This window comes from Oryctolagus cuniculus, chromosome 16 (assembly GCF_051225735.1).
Source record: "Oryctolagus cuniculus isolate XC-2025 breed Fujian yellow rabbit chromosome 16, ASM5122573v1, whole genome shotgun sequence".
Classification (NCBI taxonomy): Eukaryota; Metazoa; Chordata; class Mammalia; order Lagomorpha; family Leporidae; genus Oryctolagus; species Oryctolagus cuniculus.
The window spans coordinates 76,399,586-76,424,650 of record NC_142882.1 but is presented as its reverse complement, the minus strand read 5'-3'; the positions used below and the strand labels follow the sequence as shown (position 1 = coordinate 76,424,650).

Below are 25,065 nucleotides of genomic sequence, written 5' to 3'. Positions count from 1 at the left end.
GCAGCTTCAGGAGACCTCCCGGCTCAGCACGATGATGCCTTCACTTACGCAGCGGCTGCAGCCTGGGCCTCTGTTAGCACGGGTGGAGCTCAAGCCCCTGGCTTTGAGTCTTGACACCTGCAGTCTGGACAAAGCAAGGGCTGACAGCTGGTACAGCACAGTTCATTCACACACTTACTGAGCACCTCGATATGCTGAGAAAAGGATGGGAGGAGGGTTGGTAGTTTAAGTTGGTCCAGTAAGTGACCAGGGGGCCAGCCATGTGGCACAGCAGGTTAACCTGCTGCCTGCAATGCCAGTATCCCACAGAGGCACCAGTTCGAGTCCCAGCTGCTTCACTTCTGAACAAGCTTCCTGCTAAAGGCCTGGGAAAGCAGAAGATAGCCCAAGGGCTTGGGTCCCAGCCACGCACGTGGGAGACCAGGAAGAAGCTCCTGGCTTTGGCCTGGCCCAGCCCTGCCCTTTGCAGACATTTGGGGAGTGACACAGCAAAATGAAGATCTACTTCTCTCTCTTTCTCTCTCTCTCTCCCTCACTCCGCCTTTCAAATAAAATGAATAGATGCTTAAAAAAAAAAAATAAGTAACCTGGAAATATTATTTGCAACAGGAGCTCAAGACTCAGATTAACAACAGTCCAGGGAAGAGAAAAGTGACCCAAAAACCTTCCTGGGGTTTAAACCCAGGTACAGTGGAAGCGTGTGAGGAACAGAGGGCCTCTCCTTCCCAAGTCTGTGGTGCAGGTGACGGCAGCTCTCACAGAGGTTTTGGGCCCACGTTATGTTGGCCAAATACGAGTGCACTTCAGAAAGCTCATGGAAGATCAAACTTTGGAGCCTCCAAAAAAAAAAAATCTGAAACCCTGGTTTTTCACGCTCCATATTTTCCATGACTTTTCTGAAGATGCCTCCTGGGAGAGCTGCTGTGGCTTGTGAACGGTTTGTCTCACAAAGTGTCACCTGCTGGAGGTGCGGTACGCAGTGTGGTGGAGGATGAGGGTGCTCGTGGAAGGCCATCCCATCGATCAAGGCTTTGTCCTTTGACAGAGCTGTGGGACCTCCATCTCTCCCTGGCTTTCTCTCACGTGCTCTCACCATCGCCATCTGTCGCCCTGGTCCCCCATGAAGTGACACGGCCAAGGCCAGAGCCAAGACCACAGGCTGCACCACGCTCCATGGACTTTGGATCTCCAGCATGTGAGCCAAGTGCACCTCTTTCTGCTGTCACGTCAGCCTGCATCAGCAGTTTCCTCCTACGAGTGAAAAGTGGCTGACGGGAGGGCCAAGTGCAGAGGCTCCAGGGCCAACAATCTTGCAAATGGCACCAGAACTTACACACAAAGGCATACGCAAAGTTCTCACACAACGCACAACTGCAAACACTCCTAACTATGTACGAGAAGCCTCGTGTTAGAGCAGACTAGGCACAAGCCAGAAAGAAATGGGATCCAAATTCCAGTTCTGTCACTCACGAACTGTGTGAAATTGAACCTATACCTCCCTCGGAAAAGACCTATTGTAGGGGCTGGTATGAAGATTACATAAGAAAACAGAAATGGTTAGCATGAGATCTGGACCCCTATACACACTCAGTATCTATTCATTTCCTTCAGCATTTGGTCTAAGCATCTAGGAAGAAACGTCAGCCGAGCTCCTACCCACAAAATATTTTTGTTTCATGCTGTTTAAGCTGCAGTGAGCAGTTACCTCGTGGTTTAGACTCCCGCATACACCACAGTGCCCGAGTTCAATTCCCGGCTTTGGCTCCTGACTCCAGCTAGTCACCATGCAGACCCAGAGGCAGAGCGAATGGCTCAAGGAATTGGGTTCCTGCCACTCTCACGGGGGACTTGGACTGAGTTCCCACCTCCTGGCTCCAGCTCCGGCCCTGACCCAACCTCAGCCACGGAAGTGAACTAGCGGATGAGAGCCCGCACTCTCTCTCACTCTCTTTGTCCCAAATAAATAATCTTTAAAACATCTTTCAGTAATAAAATCGCCCCTCCCCAGGCCCCCTCGATCCCTATTCCCCAGCAGCCCGGGGCTGGAGCTCGCCAGGACCAACCACACTCTTCCTCTGTGCTGCTCCCAGGCTCCCTTCTGCACCCGGGGCAACCCCGCAGGTCCTGCACTCTCCCCATTCGGTCACTGCCCCTGGAGGCCCCTCCACTGCACCCCTCTGCAATTCCTGTGAGTAGCACCTCCTCCTCCTCAGCTCCTCCCTGCAGAGAACCCTGTCCCGGAGACCCCCCCACCCCACCCTCCTGCTCCCCTGGAGAGCAAGGCCTCCTGGGCAGCCCTCTGAGCAGGGGTGGGCTTCCTCCTTGCATTCCCGGGTTGCTCTGGTCGCAGGGGAGGGGGTGCTTGCTCCTCACTGCCTCTACGAGGTCACCCCCAGTGTGAACACCACCTCATCTGGCTGCCCCACTCAGCACCTTGCTTTATCACTGGATAACATGGCTTCCCCTCCGACCCCACATCTGAGCTCCTGGCTAGCTGATGCTCTCCAACGTCACCCCTACCTCGCTTCTCGGTATCTGCCATGCACGTTACCTTTCAAACTGAGATACTCTCAGTATACTCATGCTGCAAACACCAAGCCCTCCCAGTTACATCACCTCCACCCTTGCAATGATCTCGTCCTCACCCTTCTCACCACTCACTCCCATGGTCAAACTCCAGGCTTCTGTCATTACCAATAACTGCAAATAATGGCTTTGCCATTACCCATAACTCCTTAATCTCAATTTCACGCATTTTGCTTTTGGGATACTATTTTCTGCTCAGAATCTCTCTTACTCCTCATCCACGCTGAACCCCTTCTCACCATTCCTTGTCCCCTCCACCTCAATGTCCTTTGCCCTCACCCAGACCACACCCATACTGAAGCGTTCTAACTGCTCCCTTGCCTGCCCCATAGCTCGCTGCATCCTCTCCTCTGCACTGTCCAACAGCCAAGACCTCAGCCCTACTGGGATCCCCACTTCCTGCTCCGTGCCTGGACCTGAGCAGGTGAACTTAGCTGGCCAACTCGGAGTCCGACCCTGACCACAGCCCTCAGGAGGGCCCTCAGGGGATTCCTAGATGAGGCTGTTCCCTACGGCTCAGCCCAGCCACCTGGATGGCCGTCTAGCACATTATTGTCTCTCCGCAAACTGGCAGGACCTCACCCTGCACCTCAGGTTCATCTCAGGTCCATCTCAGGTTCTCTGAGGAAAAACCCAGGACAGCAGAAGAAAGTGTCCTCGCAAACTCCCACCACCACACCTGCTCTCCCACTCTGCCCCAGCCGCCACCTTCCCTCCATTCTCCCAGCTCCGCAATTCTCCACCTCCTGAGTTCCCATGGCCTTTACCTGCTTATGAATTATTCAGGACCCCCAAAGGGCATTTATGTAAATGGTTAGCACTATCCTATTTACTGAGTTAGAAATTAAAATGGAGAAATTTCTAAAGTATTTATTAATTCATTAAAAACATGAATAAATCTACTACATGGTAACATAACATATTTATATGAAAAATAATATTTTCTAAAACAAAAAATTTAATGAGAAAAGCAGTTTTATATCTTTGCAAATCTCTTAAACGTCTGACTTAATGGAAGACAGCTGCGTCCAATCTGCTGTAATGTGTTGTTTTGGTTGAAGAGTATGAAGGATTTCAGCCTCCCGCAGATCCATAGTTAGAAAAGGAAGGAGTATTTTAATAGTCTTTTAGATAACTGGAGATAGTTTTCTTTGACACAGCAGCGAATCCCAACAAGCAACGGTTTCTCCAAGATGAAGCTGCAATGTGGAGTCTGAAACCGCATCAGCGAACTTCCTCCCTCTGCTACCATCAGGCTCACAGTCCCGTCAAGCCCTTGACCCACGGACGGATCTGTACCACCACGGACTTGACGGCCAACTGCACAACACTGTTTCCTTAAAGCGTGCGGATCTTCCAAATGCTGGGACGGCTTCCTACGCTCTGTTGTCAAACCACATTCATTAACATCGCCACCCCTGGCCTCAGAAAAACATCTTCCGAGTATCAGGAGACTGTCACGGGAAAATCTGAGTCTTTCAAAGCAAAACTTCGTCCTGTGAAGGAAAGGGGTGCTCGGCAGGAGACTCACAGCCACCTCTGCAGGGCTGTGCCCGGGCAGCAGCCAGATGTTCACCCGCACTTCCGGCGTGGGCACTCGCCACCCCAACACGACGTGCGCTCCAGGGCGGCATTTAACAAAAAGCAATCAGTCCTCGTGCTTCCTCTGGAACATTCTCGAGCCGGCACGATGGCCCTGCCATCGTGACTGAGAATGGTGGTGAAGAATACAACCGCTCACTCTACTGCCTTGGGGATTCTCTTTGCCAGCTCGGCCAGCTGTGCCGAAACACCCCAGGCTGGGTCAGTAAGCAGCACAGAGAGGTTCTGCTGGGTTCTGGAAGCTGGGAGGTCCAAGGGCAAGGAGGGCGGCCTCCGCAGAGACGGCCCCTGCCCGTGTCCACACGTTGACCTGTCACAAGGGCATGAACCCCACGAGGCGGGCAGAACCCTGGCGACCTCCTCACCCGGTGGGGATTGGGTTTCCCTACGAGCCTGGAGAGACACCAGCGTTCAGACCACAGCCTATCTGGGGCCCAGGCACCAGCAGCTTCACCCACCATGGCTCTCAGAAGCACGAGCCCAAATACCAGCAAAGGACAGAGGGCGGAGCACGCCTTCTGGGCCTTCTGAGAAGGGCTCGGGCGTCCGCTGGCCACACTCTGGGGACCGCAGCTCCCGGAGCGTGCCCAGGAGGCTTCCCCTTCCCTGCTCCACCGCCAGGCTTGTCTGCACCGAGTCTCTCCCGCAGCACCCGCGGTGCCATCCACTCACCTGCAACGGCCCCTCCCTTGGCCTTTCTGGACCCTGGGGATGGCCTCATTTGTCACCCTTCCAAAAAGCACTTGGATCCAGGGTGCGGGGTGGGGCTGGTGCAGGGGAGGACGAGGAGGAGGAGGAGGGCTATCGGTACATATGGATGAGATGTGGAATCAGTAGCAACTCATTAATCAGCCTTCCTGGAATCAGAACAACAACAGCCCGGCAGCTGGCATTCCCGAAGCCTCCTAACACCTCAGTGACAGATACAAACCTCTTCACTGCTTCCCTCTAATTCGCTCCTCGCAGACAGCGTCTAGCCACCACACTGCCTGCACCCCTGCGATTCCAGACATCAAGGAGGAACGGGAAACAGCGATGTGAACAGAAAGGGGGTTAATCAGACATCTTCAGAGGGAGAAAAAAAAAAAACAACCTAGCACTGATTCAATGAGAGCTGTTAATGAGGCTTTTTGTTTTGGTAGATTAATTTGGGAGTCTGATGACTAAGAAGAAAATTTTAGTTTCTCAGGTGACTGCGGTTGATTATTAGCAAGGTTTTTTGGTTGTGTTTTGTTTAAATTACAGAGCTGTCTTAGCTGAGTCTGTGCTCTATGAAGTGCAGGCGCTGTCCACCCCAGCAGTGGAGGAGACCGGCCTGGGCCGCGGAAGGCCCTGCTCTCACCCACGCCCAGACTACACTTGACAGAGGAGGAGCGGTGCCGGCTGTGACCGCTGGTGTAAATACATTGCCCTAATACTCTTTAAGCATCGCCAATTGCAACCCTCATTACCTCCCAGCGTGTGGCCACGGCCTGCCTTTCATCGCGACAGCCACACAAAGTGAAACAGGTATATAAAAAGGATTTCATCACAGCATTATTATAGCCTCCCTCACCTTGTGAAGTATTTAAAAGGCCGGGTGGGTTCCTTGTGTTTTTTTTTTTTTCCTAAGAAAAGTAAGGGGCAAACGTGAGGAAGGCAGAGAATGCACTCTTCTTCCTGGCTGCACACTTGAGAACCCTGGGTGTCTTCACGCATCAGAAAGGGACCTGCCTGCCCCGGGGCTGGAGAGAAGCAAACCTCTGTGGTGCCATTACCTTGCTCGCACTCTGACTCAACAAACTGGGCAGCTGACAAGGCCGAGTCGGAACCTGTGGGCCCAATGTTGAACCATCAGGGCATCTGACAGCCCCTCTTCCAGAATGAGAGCCAGCTTCTGTCCTCTGCCGGAATGCAAAGAAGTCCCACATCAGAAATGAACCTGCAGGGCTGGCCCCTGCATCCACAGGTTCCGTACCTGTGGGATCCACACCTGCGTATCCAACCAACCTCACACCAAAAATACGCCAAAAAAAAAAAAAAAAAAGCACCTGTACTGAACACCTATGGCTATTTTTCCCCCTTATATTACTCCCTAAACAATAGAACACAACAGCTACTCAGGTAGCATCTACACCGTGTAATGCATTACAAATAATCGGGGCCAGTGCTGTGGCGTAGCAGGTCAAGCCACCACCTGAGATACCAGCATCCCATATGGGCTCCAGTTCAAGTCCCGGCTGCTCCACTTCCAATCCAGCTCTCTGCTATGGCCTGGGAAAGCAGCAGAAGATGGCCCAAGTCCTTGGGCCCCTGCACCCATGTGGGAGACCAGGAAGAAGCTCCTGGCTCCTGGCTCCTGGCTTCGGATTGGTGCAGCTCAGGCCATTGTGGCCAATTGGGGAGTGAACCAGTGGATGGAAGACCTCTCTCTCTGCCTCTCCTCTCTCTGTGTAGCTCTGACTTTCAAATGAATGAATAAATCTTTAAAAAACAATAATAATAATAATCTAGGGGGCAGGCATTTGGCAAAGCCATGAAGATACTTGCACCCCATTCTGAAGTGCCTGGTATGAGTCCCCACTCCATTGCCGATTCCGGCTCCCCGCTAACGTGCACGCTGGAAGGCAACAGTGATGGCTGAAGCAGCAGGGTTCCTGCCATCCGCGTGAAGATCCAGACTGAGTTCCGGACTCTGGGCCACAGCCTGGCTCTGCCCCAGCTGCTGCAGGCATTTGGGAAGTGAAGCAGTTGATGGAAGATGCTCCCTCTCACTGCCTCTTACCTTTCAGAGAAAGTGAAATATATACACACTTAGACGTGTAATGCAGAGAGCATGCAGAGTGTACTGCAGGCTGTGCGTGGGTTACACGCAAGCGTCACGCCAGTGTGGGGGTTACACGCAAGTGTCACACCACTGTGCATCAGGGGTGCGAGCACCCACGGGGCCGGTGCTTGCAGGGGTCTCGGGAGCAGTCCTCCACGGACATTCAGGGGCCACTGTGTCTGCTGAATTCGTGTGCTCCTCGCCAGCCGACACCCCAGCCCCCACGGCGCCCCCGCACCACACACGGCTGGGGATGCCTGTGTGACCGGCAGCCAGCCAGGCCCTCAGAAGCCCCAGCTTTCTCCAGACTCCACAGGCACCCCCACCCGCCATGAGAAGGTCAGGCACTACTGAACTAACGCGTTAGCTTTAGCCTCAGCTTCCCCTCCAGAGGCAACAGCGTAACCAAAACCAACAGAACCGTGTTGGCAAAGCTCCCAGAAACCCACACAAAACATGCGTCCACCTTGCTCTTGGTGGACAAGCTGTGACAGCAATGCACACAGACCACACTTGCGTGATATGCCGCAACCACATCCGAATCTAAAGGACACATCCAAGGTCGCACAGCAGGCAGAGAGCTTGGCTCAGCGACGTGGGACAGCACAGTAAAAGGGTCTGGGTTCTGGGGAGCCCTCGGCGGCCCGCCCCTGCCCTCCTCGCTCACCAGGCCCATCACGTAAGAGACTTCCAGTTTCTTATGTCCCCAAAGGAATGTCGCAAGTGGACTGAATCCATGGACAATGGTGGAAAGCAGGGAAATCAAACAAAGACTACTGAGGGTGAGCATGTGGTACACGTCCAGCCCTTGCTTCAAACCCTTCCCACGAGCTGTGGTCCTAACCTGGCTGGGGCATGCCCCACTCCTGCCCCCACGGGGCCCCAAACGTGCGTGAAAGCACAGGGCAGCACCGCAGGCTGCCTGCTTGCGATGCTCTGTCCTCTGCACCCCCGCCCCTAGCCTGGCCGGCCCAGTGCCCAGGGAAGTCTGCGCTGACCTCGCAGCGGCCCGCAGCCCCCGGGCACTGCTGTCTCTGTCTGGCGGCTGTTACGACAGGTTGTGTAACACCTGCTGCTTCGCGGGATCAGAAGCTCCAGGAAGGCAAGCGCTGTGTTTGCTCCACTCACTCTGTTACCCAGCAGCGCGCACGGCACACGACAGCGCCGAGCGTGGAGACAAGGTTCTCAAACGGCAGCTGAGCTGCAGACCACAGGGCACTCAGCCGCAGGAAGCGACCACGCGCATGGCTGACCAGGCCCTGCCTCACGAGTCGGGGACTGCTCTGGGCCTACAAGCTGCAAGCATCGAGACCGTGAGTCCAGGCTCAGGGTTCAGCTCAAACCACACACAGAGCACACAGGGCCAGGGTCAATCATTGCCTTCACCATGATTGCATCAGGCCAGAAGCTGCCACTGGAAAAATGGTTTTGCCTGGGATTAGCCTGGTCTGTGGACAAAGCAAACTCTTCCCAACTCCAGGCTTCTAATTCTCCAGAGAAAAATGTTCCCTGTGTGTGGGTTTCCTGGGGCTGCTGTAATAAATCAAGAGGAAATGCAATCGTGTGCGCAGGGTACGCCTGCATGCCCGTGCTCACCGCAGCATCACGCCCAAGAGCCGGCACAGGGAACCAGCCTCAGTGGGCACCTGCAGATAAACGCGTAGGGAAGCCGTGGCCCCAGTGCACAGCGATGGCACACTGGCTGGCCCCAGGACAGAAGGACATTCTGTTCTGCGTGACGCCACAGAGGAAATGGGAAGACATGAAATAAGCCAGGCCCAGATCATGGCTACTGCACACCCCACCTACGTGTGGGATCTAAAAAAGCCAAATTCAGAGAAGCAGAGAGGATGGGGGTTCCCTGGGGCTTGCGTGGGGGAGCGGGTTAAATACTGGGGCAATAATGGTCAAAACACAAGAAAATTTTAGTTAGACAAGAGGAGTACGCACAAAGCATCTACTGTACAACACAGTGACCAGAGCTAATACCAATACAGACTTGAAGGTGCAGACATAGTTCAAGCACAAAAAAGTAAGTATATGAGATCACAGATGTTTAACTAGCTTCATTCGGCCATTCCAGGATATATCCATCTTTCAAAATTTGTTTGCATCACAAAACACAGTGTTTATTTGTCTATAATTAATAAACTAAACAAATTACCATAAACTGAGTGGCTTAACACAACAGAAATTTATTCCATCACAATTCTGGGACCAGAAGTCCTAAATTAACACGTCACCAAGGCCACAGACCCTCTGATGGTTCTGGAAGAGAACGTCCTTGCCTCTTCCTGCTCTGGTGGCAGCGGGCAGCCCTTGGCTTGTGGTTGCATCACTCTCATAGTGGCCCCTGTGGTCGCACTGCCTCCTCCTCTTTCCTGTGCCTGTGTCAAGTCTCCCTCTGCCTCTGCCTTAGGGAGACAGCTGCAGTGACCTGCAATAGAAGTTAGGGACCGTCTAGACAACCCAGAGCAACCTCTTCCTCTCTAAACTCTTCCCTTACATCTACTGAGACTCTTTTTTCCAAATAAGGATCTAGGGATAAGGCCACGCTCAGCCTACTGCACTGAGTAACCCAGAATGAGCACCACGGCCTGCATCCCTGGGTCTTCCTGAGACAGGGTAGATTTGCCTGAACATAGTCAAGAGATTGCTGGCAAAGAGGCCAGGCATCAGACCGGACTGGACTGAACCAAACTCAACCATACAGGAGCTGGATTCTGCCCTGAAAGAACCGCAGGTGGTCTACACCAACATTTACCTAAACGTGAGTATTTTGAGTCACCGGGACACCCGAGTCAGCACAGCTGACATGAGTTTTAAACTTTCACGTTTCAATCCGCACACAGTTCTTCAAATGGTGGTACGGTTATCCACTAAGCCCTTCGGTCGGGCCAGCTAAGGCATCCCATCCCCCACAGAGCCGGGCCAGGTGCAGGGAGCCAAGTCAGTGTCTTTCCCATGTGTTTTACTTCCAGGAGCCAACATGGGCGTCTGCCTCATAATTTTTTCAAGGAATGGTAGTTGATTTGCGTAGATGAATTGTGATCTGTGAGCTTGGCAGATGCCATGGATTCCAAGAGAGAGAGGAGAAATGAAGGTTTCACAGTTTCCGTTAAGAACAATGATATACACGTGCCCATCCACGAAGCAAATACCACCAACTGTGATCAGGACTAGGATTAGAGAAAATGACAGATGAACACCTTCCTAGGTCTCTGGCCTGGGGCAAGGGTAGGCTCAAATCCTGGGCATGTGCTAAGCTACAGGCTCAGTAAACTTCAATAATTCAGATGAGTTCTTCCACCTGCTTGATCATTTTTTTTAAAGACTTATTTATTTATTTTTTATTTATTTGAAAGACCGAGTTACAGACAGAGGTAGAGTCAGAGAGAGAGAGGTCTTCCATCTGTTGGGTCACTCCCCAGATGGCCTAAACGGCTGGAGCTGAGCCGATCCGAAGCCAGGAGCCAGGAGCCTCTTCCAGGTCTCCCACGTGCGTGCAGGGACCCAAGGACTTGTGCCATCTTCTACTGCTTTCCCAGACCATAACAGAGAGCTGGATCGGAAGAGGAGCAGCCAGGACTAGAACCAGCACCCATATGGGATGCCAGTGCTTCAGGCCAGGGCTTTAACCCACTGAGCCACAGTACTAGCCCCATGCTTGATCATTTTAAGAATTCTCCTGGGCTGGTGCTGTGGCGTAGTGGATAAAGCACTGCCTGCAGTGCCGGCATCCCATATGGGCACCAGTCGGAGTCTCGGCTGCCCACACAGGAGACACAAATGGAGTTCCTGGCTCCTGGCTTTGGCCTGGCTGTGCCCATGCCATTGTGGCCATTTGTGAAATGAAGTAGCAGATGGAAGATCGATTCTCTCTCTCTCTCTCTCTCTCTCTCTCTTTCTCTCTCCATCTTCTCCCTAACTCTGCCTTTCAAAAATTAAATAAATAAAAAAGCTTGTGTACAGCGAAAGTGTGTGTAGAAAAGAACATCAAGACAGTAAAAACATCACAAGTCAGGCTCAGCGAAGACTACAGATCTGGGGTCTCAACTTCTCCAGCCTAACATTGCTTTCGTCTACAGAATTTTTCCAGTTAGGAAAAACATTTATCTCAACCACTGAGTCCGATCATTCAAAGCCCTGAACTGTTACGAACACAAAGAAACAACTGAAACTTCCATAGGAAATGTTTTGCTATACAGCTTCAGCTTCTCTGGCTTACTGTGCCTCTCCAAGCACCGCCCCAGACAGCCCCTGGGAAGGACTGAAGGCCGGCTCACCTGTCACACTTTCCACCTGAGCCTGCCTTGGGAGGGCTAGAAAACAGAGGTAGCAGATTTATAAAGGAAAACCTGGCCCTGGAAGAAAGAGAGAAGGCAGAGCCCGGCAATCCTCCAGGGTGCACAGCAAGGAAAGCTGCGAACCCCTCTTGCTCCCACCCCGTCTCCAAGGCCTTCATTTCACAGGAGGCGTGGCAGGTGCATAAATAAGCAAAGGGAAATGCTGGTTACAAAAAAAAAAAAAAACCGACAGTATTCAAGGTACACCAAGAAGTCTGACACTGGTTTCATCTCAAATGACTGCATGGAGAAAAATCAGACACATGAAGGCCCAACAAATGGTAGAGACTCTGACCCAGCAGAGTATGTAGTTGGCAAACTCAAAAGTAGTGGTCAGCAGCAAGGGTGCAAGACCAGGTTGGCTGGTTTACACGCAAGACCAGTTCTCACAGATCATCCTTTAGTAGTAACCAATATAGCAATTTAAATAGGAATTTAAGGTTGCTTCAGAGCGTAAAACACTGTGCTTAATGGCAAAAGCCCATTGCAATTTTACACAGCTTAACAAAGACCCATGATTAACATGTAAGCAGAGAAGACTAGTACGGGGAAAAAAATTCCAAGGCGTTTTGTTAAGTGTCCGTTCATCTCTGCACGGTGAGCCTCTCTCCTCCAGCTTTGGCGGAACGCCTTTGGTGAGGATCTGGAATCACCACGTAATTCTGTCTGCTGGATCCACACCATTTCATCACATGTGACACTTTAAAGACGACTTGAGCGGAGGGAAGGTTAGAGAAGAGGTATACCTGTTAAACCTATGTTTTACACTTACTCACAACCTTTGCAGATGCCTTGAAAAATAGCGACATACGTGCAAACACTTGTATGTTTTCATTGTTCTCAACAGCTTTGTGCTCCTACCAAGAGATCTTTAAAGTGCTGAAAAGACACACGTATGTCATCACCAACTGTGAAACGACCACTGACGGAAACACGCAGGGTATTGCTAGTAAAGTAACGTTCAAATAGTAACTGGCAGAGAAAATACCCTCAAGAGATGTGAAGGTACATATCTAATAACTTCCCGAGCAGAAAAGAAAGGTTTTGAGCAAGAACGTTGAATGAGCTAATCAGAGGCACACATACCCATCCTTGGTCTGATCCACGACCCCACTTAAAAGCTCCACAGTCTTCGGATTAGGCTGGCTTTCTCCAAAAATGTTCAAGTACCGAGTGACAAAGTCATTGGGAGACATGAAAAATTCGCCATTTTTTTCAATGCTTGCATACTGTTAAAAAGAGAGAGAGAGAGAGAAATGATATTCTGTATATTTGACTTTCAAAGGGACATAGTCATGGGACCAACATGTGAGAAGGCTGAAAATAGTCAAAGAAAGAAATCCCAGGTATGGCCCGTACTCTTCACGCTGACTGCTCCCTTCACCACTTCCAAGAAAAGGTGAAAACACATCGAGTGAGGCAAGTGTTACGCTTGTACTGGTGGGGAGGCAGCAGGTGGTGGCTCCGGGAGTCGAGTCCCTGCCACCTATGTGGGAGACCTGGATTGAGTTCCTGGCTCCCAGCTTCCCTGTGGCACCGTTCTGGCTGTTGCAGGCATTGGGAGAGGGAATCAGCAGAGAGGAGATCTGTTTCTCCTCTCTCTAGCACTCGCTCGCTCTCTCTCTCTGCCTTTCAAATAAAAGGAAAATAAATAAATAAATAAATAAATAAAAATTTTTTAAAGAAAGGAAAAAAGGAACCACCAAACTAACCTCTAAACTAGGGACTTTCCACTTTAACCAACCAAATTTATTTTCTGTCTTGCTTCGGTGAACACCTTATAAAAATGCTCCTTATAAAAGCGTCCCATTGATGCAGCGCTGGACCACTTGCGTCTGGTGCTGCCCAGTCCATAAATCACCGAATGTTTAAACAAGCTCATTAAAATGTTAATGTGCCTGAGCTCACCTTTGAACAGAAGTCATGAAGGAACACAACCACACTCTTTTGTCCCCTTCCTGTTTTAAGTGAGGTCCCCCACGACACGTGAAAAGATGACAAGCTGAGCTGGAAAGCAAACTATCCACCCAGAGGCTTCTTGGGGGATTTTATGGACGTGGTTGCTACACGCTGCCCTAGTTAGCGTGCTGTTCATTCTAGAACGTTCCCCCAAGGAAAGGGTCAATAAAAATGACTGCTGGTGATGCTTCTTCAGAGCCATCTCCTGGTCTTCAGTGTGACACATTCTAGCCTGGCTAGGAGGGGACAGGCATCCCTGGTCTAGGAGGCCCGAGGGCTGCAGGAACAGCATGGGGGCATGGGGTATCCCCACGGAGCAGGGCAGGGCTCCCGATTCTCAGATCACACGGTGAGGGCATGGAGGAGGGCACAGCCAAGGACAGGGCTTGCAGGGTGATGGGAGGAGACAGGACAGAGACTGCCTCTCCCCTGGCCCAGAGTCCAGCTTCATTCAAATATCTGACAAAGTCATTGTAGCCTTTATGTTCTGTTTTCCAGCGCAGGCTAAGTCCTTGCCTCCTCGGTAATGGCCGAGGTAATGGTCTGTTGGGCTGGGCTGGGCTGGACCTCTCACCACCTGGATGGCCTTGGGGAAGTAAGGAAAGCCTCTCAGGCCTCTGGTTTCTGCTCTGTAAAATGGGTCTAAGCACCTCACCGGCTTCATTGAGGCTCACAATAGATGCGACAATCACTTAACACATGAGGGTACTTCAAAAAGCTAATGGAAATGAAATTAAAACCTAAGTCAATTCTGGGGCCAAAAGAAAGATTCACAATCCACACAGTTTGCCCATAGTACATACTCTCCATGAGCTGTCTCACAATGTCCCACACACAACAAGCACTTGACAAAACTTGTGTATTATTTTTAATTCTGTTTAGCACAGTATGGGCAAAAGGCACTAAGATAGCCCAGTCATCTATTACTCTGGTTTGCATTTAATTCAGCTTTTTGGACATGTAGAGGAATCATATATTGATTTTATTGGGACAAAACAAGCCTGAAATTCAAAGGCTGTGTCATTGCTGCTCACAGAAATCCTGTGATTTATATGATTTATATTTGTGCCGGCTTGTTACGGTGGAGAATTTCTTTCGAAACATAATTTGGGGGTAGAAGCTTGGCACAGGGTAGAGACACCACTTAGGACACCCACTTCCTGTATCAGAGCGCCTGGGTTTGAATCCCAGTACTTGGCTGTGCTTGGGTCTCTGCCACCACTGTAGGAGACATGGGTTGAGTTCTGAGCTCCTGGCTTTGGCCTGGCCCGGCTCGGGCTGTTGCAGGAATTTGAGGAGTGAACCAGCAGACCAGTCATCCGTCTCTCTGCCTGGTATCAGTCTTTCAAATAAAAACTTAAAAAAATAAAAATCAGCTTTTCTCCTCCCAGTCGACATTTAGATTATTTTCAAATACAGTTAAGGTAGCCATCTTTGTGTATAACATTTGTCCAAATTCCTAACAATTTGCAAAGGCTAGGTTCCCAGAAGAGACATTGTTGAGTCAAAGGAGAGGAACTTGCAGGCTCTTGGTGCTTATTATCACACTGCTCTCCAGAAAAGATTGCACCAATTTCCACTCCCACCAGCAGCGTGCCAACGTGCCCTTGCCCCTTCTTTGTCTATCACATTTGTTGCAAATATTTTTCCAGTTTGCTGCTTTTATATAATTGAGTCCGTAGGGTTTTTTTTTCCTTTGCAATTTCTTCCATTACTTTCCCAACCATAAAAACTAGTCCTTCCTGATCTCAAGGCTGAATATTCACAGTTTCTCTTGGCGTTGCTGAAGTAGGTGTGCCTTTCACCATCCCGTGTGGGCACCTCTGGTCTAGGGGCGGAGTCTCCCGTTGTGGCTGCTCCTGCTTCACCTCCTGGGTGTCCGTGGGCCACAGGTGGAATCGGGCTCCTGTCCCCAGTGGCTGCTTGCTCTCGGGCTCTTCAGGGAGAGGGCTGGCAGAAGGCTCCCGTGCCAGCACCACGTCCGATGAGCTGGCAGTGGCCTCCTCCAGCTCCGCGGGAGGCAGCCAGGATGCACGGACAGCTGGCGGCCTCCCCTCCTTGGGCAAGTCTTCCAGGCCACCCTTCCTACTCTCACCAGCTTACCAGCCTGCAAACCGCTACAAGTCCACTTTTCCCTCTCTCTCACGGCAGCATCCTCAGATGCCCTGACTGGTACCCAGCAGAGAGTGAAACATGCGTGGTGAATATTTTTCAAATGAATGCAGAGTTTTTAAAAATGTTGTTTTACTCTTACAAGTTTTCTTTCTTTTTCTTAATTAAAGTTCTTTTCCATAGCGTTGATGTCTTGGGGAACCCATTCAAAGAGTATCACTCAGTCCAAGTTAACGAAGCCGACATCCCTGGCGTTCTGATGGAGACATGGGTGCCAATGTGCAGGCTGTTTTTCCATCAGAAGGAGCTGGTCTGAGCAGACATGCCGAGAACAAGAACCCGGGCCAGATTTTCATGGAGTCTCGGTGAACACCTTGCTTTGAGGAGTTCAACGGATCAAAAGGGTGCAAGTTCTCTTATCCATGATGCCTCTTTGACTTCTCCCCAAACAACCTTGAGAAATCACTGTCAAGCTGTTGCCTTTTGCACAAAAATACAAAAGAAAACTACAACGCCATACCTCTATTTCAAGATAATGCGAAAGAATAGGTGTTGGCAAAAATGTGCAGCAAATGCAACTCTCACATGGTATCAGAATAAACTGGGAATTAAGCCATTTAAGCAAAAAGCTGTTCAATATCGGTTATGATGAAACATACAGCCACAGACTCAGAAATTTCTCATCCACGTCCACTGCAACATTATTTATAAAAAACAGCTAAAAATACTTCAGATGTGAATCAAGAGCAAGATACATAAGGGGAGTGTAACAGTGCATTGCACGGGTGGTGCTGTACTCACACGGTGGAATACAACACAGCAATGAGAAAAGCCTTCCTCCAACTTCCCAGCACAACACAGAGGAATCTTACAAAGTGAGTAAAATAAACCAGACAGAACAACACATACTGCAGATGCCATTTATATAAAGTTAGAATAAGCAAAACTCACACTTAGGGAGAGAAGTCAGACAACTGTCTACCCTGGGGAGGGGTGGATCGGGCTGGAGGGCAGCAGGGGACTCCTGGGATCCGGGTTACAAGGGCGTGGGGGCATGGATATCCTCATTTTGTGGACATTCAGGGAGCTCCACATCTGTGACTCGTGTTCTTGACTGATACCTCAATAGTCTACAATTTTAAAAAAATTGAGACATTTTATCAGCCTCATTTTTTAAAGTGGTAATTTTAGAAAGAAAGCATCCCGGGCCAGCGCCGTGGCTCACTTGGTTAATCCTCTGCCTGCCGCGCCAGCATCCCATATGGGCGCCAGGTTCTAGTCCTGGCTGCTCCTCTTCCAGTCCAGCTCTCTGCTGTGGCCCGGGAAGGCAGCGGAGGATGGCCCAGGTGCTTGGGCCCTGTACCCGCATGGGAGACCAGGAGGAAGCACCTGGCTCCTGGCTTTGGATCAGCGCAGTGCTGGCTGTAGTGACCATTTGGAGGGGTGAACCAACAGAAGGAAGACCTTTCTCTCTGTCTCTCTCTCTCACTGTCTAACTCTGCCTGTCAAAAAAAAAAAAAAAAAAGCATCCCTTAGATATGAGAACAAGTTGATCTGGGCTAAGAAGAAACTATTTTTATTTTCACTTTGCAAAAACAGCTCACCGCCAAGGCTGGGTGGTCTGCATCGTGAAGGGAGCGAGTCAGAGGCTCATCCAGAGGGCAGCCTCACAGGAACAGGGACAGAGGCGGCCGCTGTGCTGCAGGCTGCGCAGAGGCCGCGGCGGGGGAACGGACGGCGTCTCACAGCCCCGTCACCACGGCACCCTTCTGCAGGCTCTGCGGGAGTAGCTGTCACAGCGCCTGAGGCCTCCCTCTCTTGCAATTTGGGGAGCTGTTTCTTAATCTTTATTTACTTATTTTATTTACTTAAGAGCAAGAGGGAGATCGTCCATCTGCTGGTTCATTCCCCAAACGCCCTCAACAGCTAGAGATGGGCCAGGCCAAGGCCCGGAGCCCAGAACTCAAAGCAGGTCTCCCACGTGTGTGGGTGGCAGCGACCCAAGTTCTTGAGTCATCATCTGAGCCCTCCCAGGATGTATGAACAGGAAGCTGGACTGGAAGAGCAGTCAGCGGGATACACACCTAGGTGCTCCCATATGGGATGCAGCGGGCCCAAGCTGAACACACGGCACCACGACACTCGCCTTCGGGGACTTTTAGTCGGGTTAACTATATTCTTACCAAATGAGAAGACTTTTGGGAAGCCCTCACATCCTGTGTAATACTAATTGTCACCACCAAAAAACATGACCGCACCAGGCAGAGAGGGAATCGGCCAGCACAGCGCGTGCTCTGTGAGGTGGCGTCTCATTTGGCCTGCTGAACGCTGACAGCCCGGGGACTCGGGATGAGCTGGGACAGAGGCACCATCACCCAGCTGTCCGCCCATCTTCGCCCTTGCCCAGGTCACTGGATCCGGCCATGCTTTCTCTAATTCCCTGGGATAGGGAAGGAATTAATGCAAGACAATTCTGAATTTGAATGTGGGGACAGGGATTTAGCTTAGAGAGGTGCCTGCATCCCACATGAGAGTGCCTGGGTTCAGTGCCCAGTTCATGATCCTGACTCCATCTGCCAGCGAGGGCAGGCCCTGGGGGGTGGCAGTGATGGCTCAAGAACGTGGGTCCCTGCCACCCATGTGGAGGATCCAGACTGAGTCCTGGGCTGTGGACTTTGGCCTGGCATGGTGGTAGTGCGCATCTGGAGACTGAACCAGTGAATAGGAAGCTCGCTTGTTCTCTGTATCTCTCTTCTTCTTCCTTTTTTTTTTTTTTTTTTAGGTTTATTTTACTATCTGAAAGAGAGAGAGAGAGGTCTTCCATCCACTGGTTTACTCCCCAAATGGCCACAATGGCTGGAGCTGAGCCAATCCGAAGCCAGGAGCCAGGAGCCAGGAGCTTCTTCCTGGTCTCCCACATGGGTGCAGGGGCCCAAGGACTTGGGCCATCCTCTGCTGCTTTCCTAGGTGCATTAGCAGGGAGCTAGATTGAAAGTGGAGCAGCCGAGACTCAAACCGGTGCCCATAAAGGATGGTAGCACCGCAGGCCAGGGCTTTCACCTACTGCACCACAATGCTGGCCCCTCTCTCCCCTTCATGTCAAGTAAACAAATGAAAAATATATATTTCTTCTAAATTTTCAACAAATATAAATTATTTGTTATAAAAGTTTTTTCAAAAAGGAATTAACTATTTTTCCAAGTTTCCCTACACAAATTTTAGAAGTGTCTGCCACTTTTGGTAACAGAATAATTCGGAAAACCAAGCACAAGCGGCTGGCTGTTCCTGGCAATGTGTCTTACTGCCTGGCCCTTGTCTCCAGTTTTCCCATTCCCCACATCGGAAATGTCCACTCCACCTCCTGTCTTCCCCTGAGCTCCTGGGTCCCTCCCCGATTCCCTTCATCTTCGTCGTGGTCCCTCTGCACCAAGGATACACCAGACATTGATCTCAGAGATTCCTCGGCCCAGGGGCCAGCGCTGTGGCACAGCAAACTCAGCAGCTGCTTGTGAGCCTGGCATCCCATACTGAACACGGGCTGCAGTGTGGCTGCTCCACTTCTCATCTGCTAATGTGCCTGGGAAAGCAGTGGAAGATACACCAAGTACCTGGGCCCCTGCTACCCATGTGGGAGTCCTGGATGGAGTTCCTAGCTCCTGGCTTCAGCCTGGGCCAGAGCGGGCTGTTGTAGCCATTTGGGGAATGACCCAGCAGATGGAAGATCTCTTTGGCGCTCGCTCTTGCTTTTTGTCACTCTGCCTTTCAAATAAATAAAATTAATCTTAAGAAACAATTTCACCCCAAAATCAATATGTCTGTTAATTCCATTTTCCATGGACTTTGGGAAGCACCCCCATATGCACACTGCCTGCTCTGTTACATTCCTTTCCAGTTTCCTAGTGTGCCCATTCTCCACTCCTTCCGCAGCCACAACCCTCACCAAGTCTGCAGGGCCTCGCACTGTGATTATCCCCAAGGCTGTGGCCCTGTTGCACCCGTCCAACCTCAAACCACCCTTCTTGTTCCTGAACCACTCAGAGCACCCTCCATGGCTGCCCATTGTTCAGTGGAATGCCTGACTCTCCATTGCCTCTCCAAGGTAACTTCCCAGCAGAGCTGCACCTAAACATTCAGAGTGAACTAGAATCCTGCAACCTGAACAGACTGGCTTCTGCCACACCCACCCCCAGGCCTCCCTTGGGATGTGGTCCTCTCCTCTCCCACCTGCCCCCGGAGCCCCTCGTCTTCTCCGGCCACATGGACACTGCCCTCTCCTTCCAGCTGCTGCAGGGTCTGCCTCCTCCCTTCTCTCTTGTACCTGCTGCCTGCCCGTGCACCTGGAGTCCTCTACACACTCTGGACTCCTTGGAGACAAGGCCATTGTTTCCGCTTCGTTTGCTCACAGCATTCCTGGCAGAGTTTTACGGTGTTTTACTTAGAATAAAAGGCACTCCACATACATCTGTTTAAGTTAATATATGAAGCAACACCAAAGGTATTAGGCACACAAAGCATGGCTGGCAACACTGAGGTTAGATTTCAACTTCTGCATCCACCGCTGCTCACAAGAACAGCCCGTGCGACGGAACCCCAGGGCCACAGCCGGGCAGGTCTCGGGCCGAGTTCCACCCTCCCTGCCAGTCCAGGGCCATCGCCCGAGCCCCGCACTAGCTGGTCCTGCCACACCGCTGGCCCCCTCCCAGGCCTGCCTGCACCTTCTGCCTCCCTGGTCTGCAATGGCCCTTGGCTGCGCCTAAACCTCCCTGCCCTTCTCCATGCGATAAATCCCTGTGATCGTCCTCCTCCCGAGTGTGTGCCGCCTGGGACACTGGGCCAACCACTCCATGGCCTTCTATCTCGCCATACACAGACACAGCGAGGCCCACCACGGCAGCAGCCCTGACTTACGCCCGTCTCCCAACACTGTACCTCACATACAGCAGGCAACTGAAAAAATAAAAGTGGAATTTAGCAGAACTCTCCTCAAACACACAGGCTGAAAAGCCAGAACAAAGCCCACTTGGGTCTCCTTATCTGGCTCGGGTGCACCAGCGCCCAATCCCCAGGGCTGCCAAGGCCCTGACTACCAGCAGGCCCCACCCCCCACCCCCCAAGTGACACAAGAATCCTCTCCTCATCTTAACTGGCAGGTGACCGGGCTGTCTCACACACGACTTTTATTAGGAAGAAAATCAAATCAGGGAAAAGTCGTAGAAAACCAGCACAGAGGACAGTACCGCTGATCCATACTTCGCTAAAAAGCCCAGCCTGGCAGCCCCCAGGGCGCAGCAGCCCCCTTCGCCCCTGGTCTGCAAGGCCACGGGGTGGACACGAAAGTGAGATCCTCAGCGCTGAGTCAAGTGATTCGTGTTGGTCTCACACAGCCCAGGCCTGCCGAGGGCACCAGACCCTCGGCCAGAGCCACACCCCCTTCCCCAAACGCCTGATCACTGCCTCCTTCGGGGGTGGCCATGCACCCCAGCCCCCACGTCACCTCCTGGGCCTCCAAGTCAGGGGGACCCTCGCCCAAGGACCCCAGGAAAGAGACTGCTTTCCTACCTGGAGCCAAGGACTGCACCCCCAGCCTTCGCGTCCACAGCACAGGACCTAACGGGCAGCCATGCAGCCCTGCCCTGGACGGACTCCCCTGCTACTGAGCGGACACAGCAGCTGGCCGTGACACCTCCTCCCGAGCCAAGATCTCCTGGCCTCACCAGCAGCCATGTGGCCTCAAAAGGCGGCCACGGCCTCTGCCTGGACCTTTTCCAGAAGACCTCGCCGACAGCCACGGGAGAGCCAGGGCTGCACTGTCTCAGACACCTCCGAGCTCGCCCACTTCCTGGCAGAGTTGCTCAAAGCTCCTGTTTAGGAAACCGAAGCAACATGGCCAGCTGGGAGGACACTGCTGACTTCACCGGCTCGAGGTAATGAGCCTCCGTCCCTTCCTCTGGGCTCCCTGGCGGCCTGCCCAGGTGCCGGGGTGTCCTGCTCAGAAGACACCCCGAAGCTGCACGGTATGGAGGGATCCTGACCGCACGCACCAGGGACTTCAGGAGCCCCTCGTACACCTCGCCCAACGTGCAAGCGTCAGCTTAGGTGGGAAGCAAACCCTCTTCTGTTTTCTGAACTTCCATCACCCAGACCCCTTCCCACCCGGAACCTCTCTGCCGTATCTCTTCTGGGTGAAAAGCAAATTTATCACGAACTCTGCTTTTCCAAAGTATAACCCAAGCCTGGTAATACATGGATCATATTTTCCTCCCCCAGAAGCTGCTCCTACTCTTAACTGTTCCCTTATTGAATTTTCATCCCCTCAGTGCTTGAATTATTTAATTTCCAGCACACACTGCATCAGTATCGATTGCATGCCAGGTACCGGACCCTTGCACACGAGTTCTCATTCCATCTTCCTGTGACTTTGTTATGAAAACATTCAGAGGTACACAAAGTAGAAAGTACAGAGGCCGGTGCCACGGCTCACTAGGCTAATCCTCCGCCTGCGGCGCCGGCACACCGGGTTCCAGTCCCGGTCGGGGCGCCGGATTCTGTCCCGGTTGCCCCTCTTCCAGGCCAGCTCTCTGCTGTGGCCAGGGAGTGCAGTGGAGGATGGCCCAGGTGCTTGGGCCCTGCACCCCATGGGAGACCAGGAGAAGCACCTGGCTCCTGCCATCGGATCAGCACGGTGCGCCGGCCGCAGTGCTCTGTCCGCGGCGGCCATTGGAGGGTGAACCAACGGCAAAGGAAGACCTTTCTCTCTCTCTCTCTCTCTCACTGTCCACTCTGTCAAAAAAAAAAAAAAAAAAAAAGTACAGATAATAAACCCAACATTCCACTTTCCAATTTCAAAAGCTATCATCCTAGTGCCCACTCATTTTCCCCATCCCACCAAATGGGATTTTTAAAATAATTCATAGATATGATATATAGATACATACTTATATATAATGTATATGAACACAAGTGGCAGCGCCTGGTCTAAGCCCATGAGTACCGCAGGCAGTACACAGCACCAAGGCTTCCACAAGCCTCTGCTTTTTCTGCTGGTGAAAGCAGCTGCCTCCACTCAGGCACACGCTGCAGCAGAATAAATTCAGAAGACACCCCTGAAGCTGCACGGTATGAAGCGATCTTGTCCGGTTTGGAAGAGACCTTTCAAAACTGCATTATTCAACAGCAGATCTCAAGGCATCACATTCTTACCTGTAAATGCTTCAATGTTGTATCTCTAAAAGACAGAGTATTTCACATAATCAGACTAGCATTACCCAGCCTAAAAACTAAACTAAAAATTTCTTAATATCAACTATTCCATCAGTACTCAAATTCCCCAATGGCTCAGCTTTTTTAATAACAGATTTATTCTGTTTATTTGAAAGGCACAGTGATAGAGGGAGAGGCAGAGTGATAGAGAGATCTTTCATCCACTGGTTCACTCCTCAAATGCCTGCAACAGCCAGGGCTGGGCCAGGCTGAAGCCAGAGTCTGCAACTCCATCTGAGTCTCCCATGTGGACGGCAGGGGCCCAACCACTTAAACCATCTTCCACATTAGCAGGGAGCTGAATCAGAGGTTGAGGATCTGGGACTTGAACCAGTACTATGGGATGCCAGCAGCAGCTTAACCCGCTGCATTGCAACACCAGCCATGCTGTTTTTGTTTTTGTTTTAATATTTATTTTAATTATTTGGAAGACATATTTACAGAGAGAGTTAGAGATATGGAAAGAGAGAGAGGTCTTCCATCCACTGGTTCACTCCCCAAATGTCTGGCTAGAGCTGAGCTGATCCAAAGCCAGGAGCCAGGAGCTTCTTCCAGGTCTTCTATCTGGGTAACAGGGGCCCAGGGACTTGGGTCATCTTCTACTGCTTTCCCAGGCCATAGCAGAGAACTGGATCAGAAGTGATGTAGCCAGGATCGAAGCGGTGCCCGTATGGGATGCCGATGCTGCAGGCCAGGGCTTCCACCCACTGAATCACAGCACCAACCGCTTGCTGTTGTTTTTAAACAGTCACAGTCACACACACCGAAGCAGAAAGTGAGGCTCCAAGAATTAATCTCCTTCCACCCCAGACCTGCCCCCGACCAGCCTGCCAGGAACGCTTTGGTCCTCTTTCCACACAGCACAGCCTCCCTTCCACGAGGTTTTTAAAAAAATCCCACGTTTGGCTTCTATGATCTTTACCAAAACGGCCGTTTCTTTTTTGAGAACTTTAATTTTAGAACAGCATCAAAGTGCGTCAGCGTCTGGGGCCCGAGGACGACTGGCACCGTAGTAATTGCTCGCTGCTCAGTCTCACAAAGCTGATAGAGAGTAAGAAAGCAGGGGAACAAGTGAGCGTGGCCCTGGCCTGCCCCGGGGCCCACCACACATCACACCGAGGCCCCCTCACAGGGCACCGCGGGGTTAATACATGCACGATGGTGATGGTGATGGCGATGGCGATGGCAATGGCGATGGCAATGGTGAGGATGATGGTGATGGTGATGGTGATGGCGATGGTGATGGCGATGGTGAGGACGATGGTGATGGTGAGGACGATGGTGATGGTGATGGTGTTGGTGATGGTGATGGTGATGGTGGTAGTGCTGGTGATGACAACGGTGAGCTTCTTCAGCCCAGGAGAGACAGGGCAGCCTGGTCGGAGGGAAGGTGACTGAGACGCTGACAAAGAACTTCCAGCTTCCCAGGAGGAAAAGCATGGCCACGAAGCCACACAGGCTAATCCTGGAGACGCCGATGGGTGGCAGGACCACAGCCCGCGGCAGCTCCTTAGCGATGGCTGACAGCACGTGAGACAGGGGATTCAAACTTACACCACGCTGCCACCACAAGCTCCCGTCTACAAGGTCCCTACTTTTTCAAACAAGCAGCAGCACTGAAAACGATTTCTTTTGAAAGAAGTTTAAAAAAAAGTTAACAGTGAAATGAAGAGCTGTTTGGAAATAAACTTTAAGAGTCACAGAACACAAATTGAACAAGAAACAAAACAGAGTCCTTGATACTGACCTTCAAAAATATTGTTCTGAGCTCGGCTGGATCTGCTCTCTTGGTTAAAGCCACCTATAAATAAACATAAAAATGTTTACACTACTGGAACAAAGCTGAGAAATCAAGCTAGCAGACTGAAGGAGAACAGGCTCCGGCTTAGAAATCACTGAATTTCATTTCTGTACTAAAGCATCAAGCTGCTCCCAGATTTTAAATGAGACTCCTTATGTGGCTTCTAGAAGGATCACATTCTATACGAGGAACCAGTAAAGCTCTTGGTAGGTTGTTTCATGTATGTCATATTTTAAGAAAGAAAAGTTGAAACATGTTTGTACAATACACAGCACTTTTAAAGGACACTCCAGGGTAAGCCATGCCGTTCACAGGGAAATATTAAACAACAAAGAACAGCTTGCTGTGAACTGCGCGAGGCGAGAGGAAGTGTTTCCCAAGGAAGTGGCGATGAGGCACTGACTGTGCAGAGAGCGTGGCTTCCCACCACGAACAAGCGCCCGCCCAGCACCTGGCCCGGCTTTTTAATTTAATGAACCAGAAGTCTCCAGAAGTATGACTATTACCCTCCATGTTCTAGAAACCTTCCAAGAGCAAAGTTTGACAGATTAGCTCAGAATAGGTGGTGTGCTTAATTCTCCAGGCCACAAAAT

At 51.3% G+C, this 25,065-nt stretch overlaps 1 protein-coding gene across 9 annotated transcripts in view; it reads right to left on the bottom strand.

Annotated features, from left to right (window-relative positions):
* Positions 1–25,065, bottom strand: part of SLC25A13 (solute carrier family 25 member 13) — a 185,855-nt gene that overhangs the window by 129,986 nt on the left and 30,804 nt on the right. For all 9 annotated transcript variants that reach the window (XR_016222773.1, XR_016222774.1, XM_051852956.3 and 6 more), the window contains exons 2-3: positions 24,419–24,472; positions 12,427–12,569 (exon numbers count right to left, since the gene is read on the bottom strand). Coding sequence is in view for 7 of the 9 variants with exons in the window: in XM_051852956.3 (XP_051708916.3) it covers positions 12,427–12,569; positions 24,419–24,472 (197 nt within the window). In the remaining 2 variants the exon portion in view is untranslated. The remainder of the gene's footprint in view (positions 1–12,426; positions 12,570–24,418; positions 24,473–25,065) is intronic.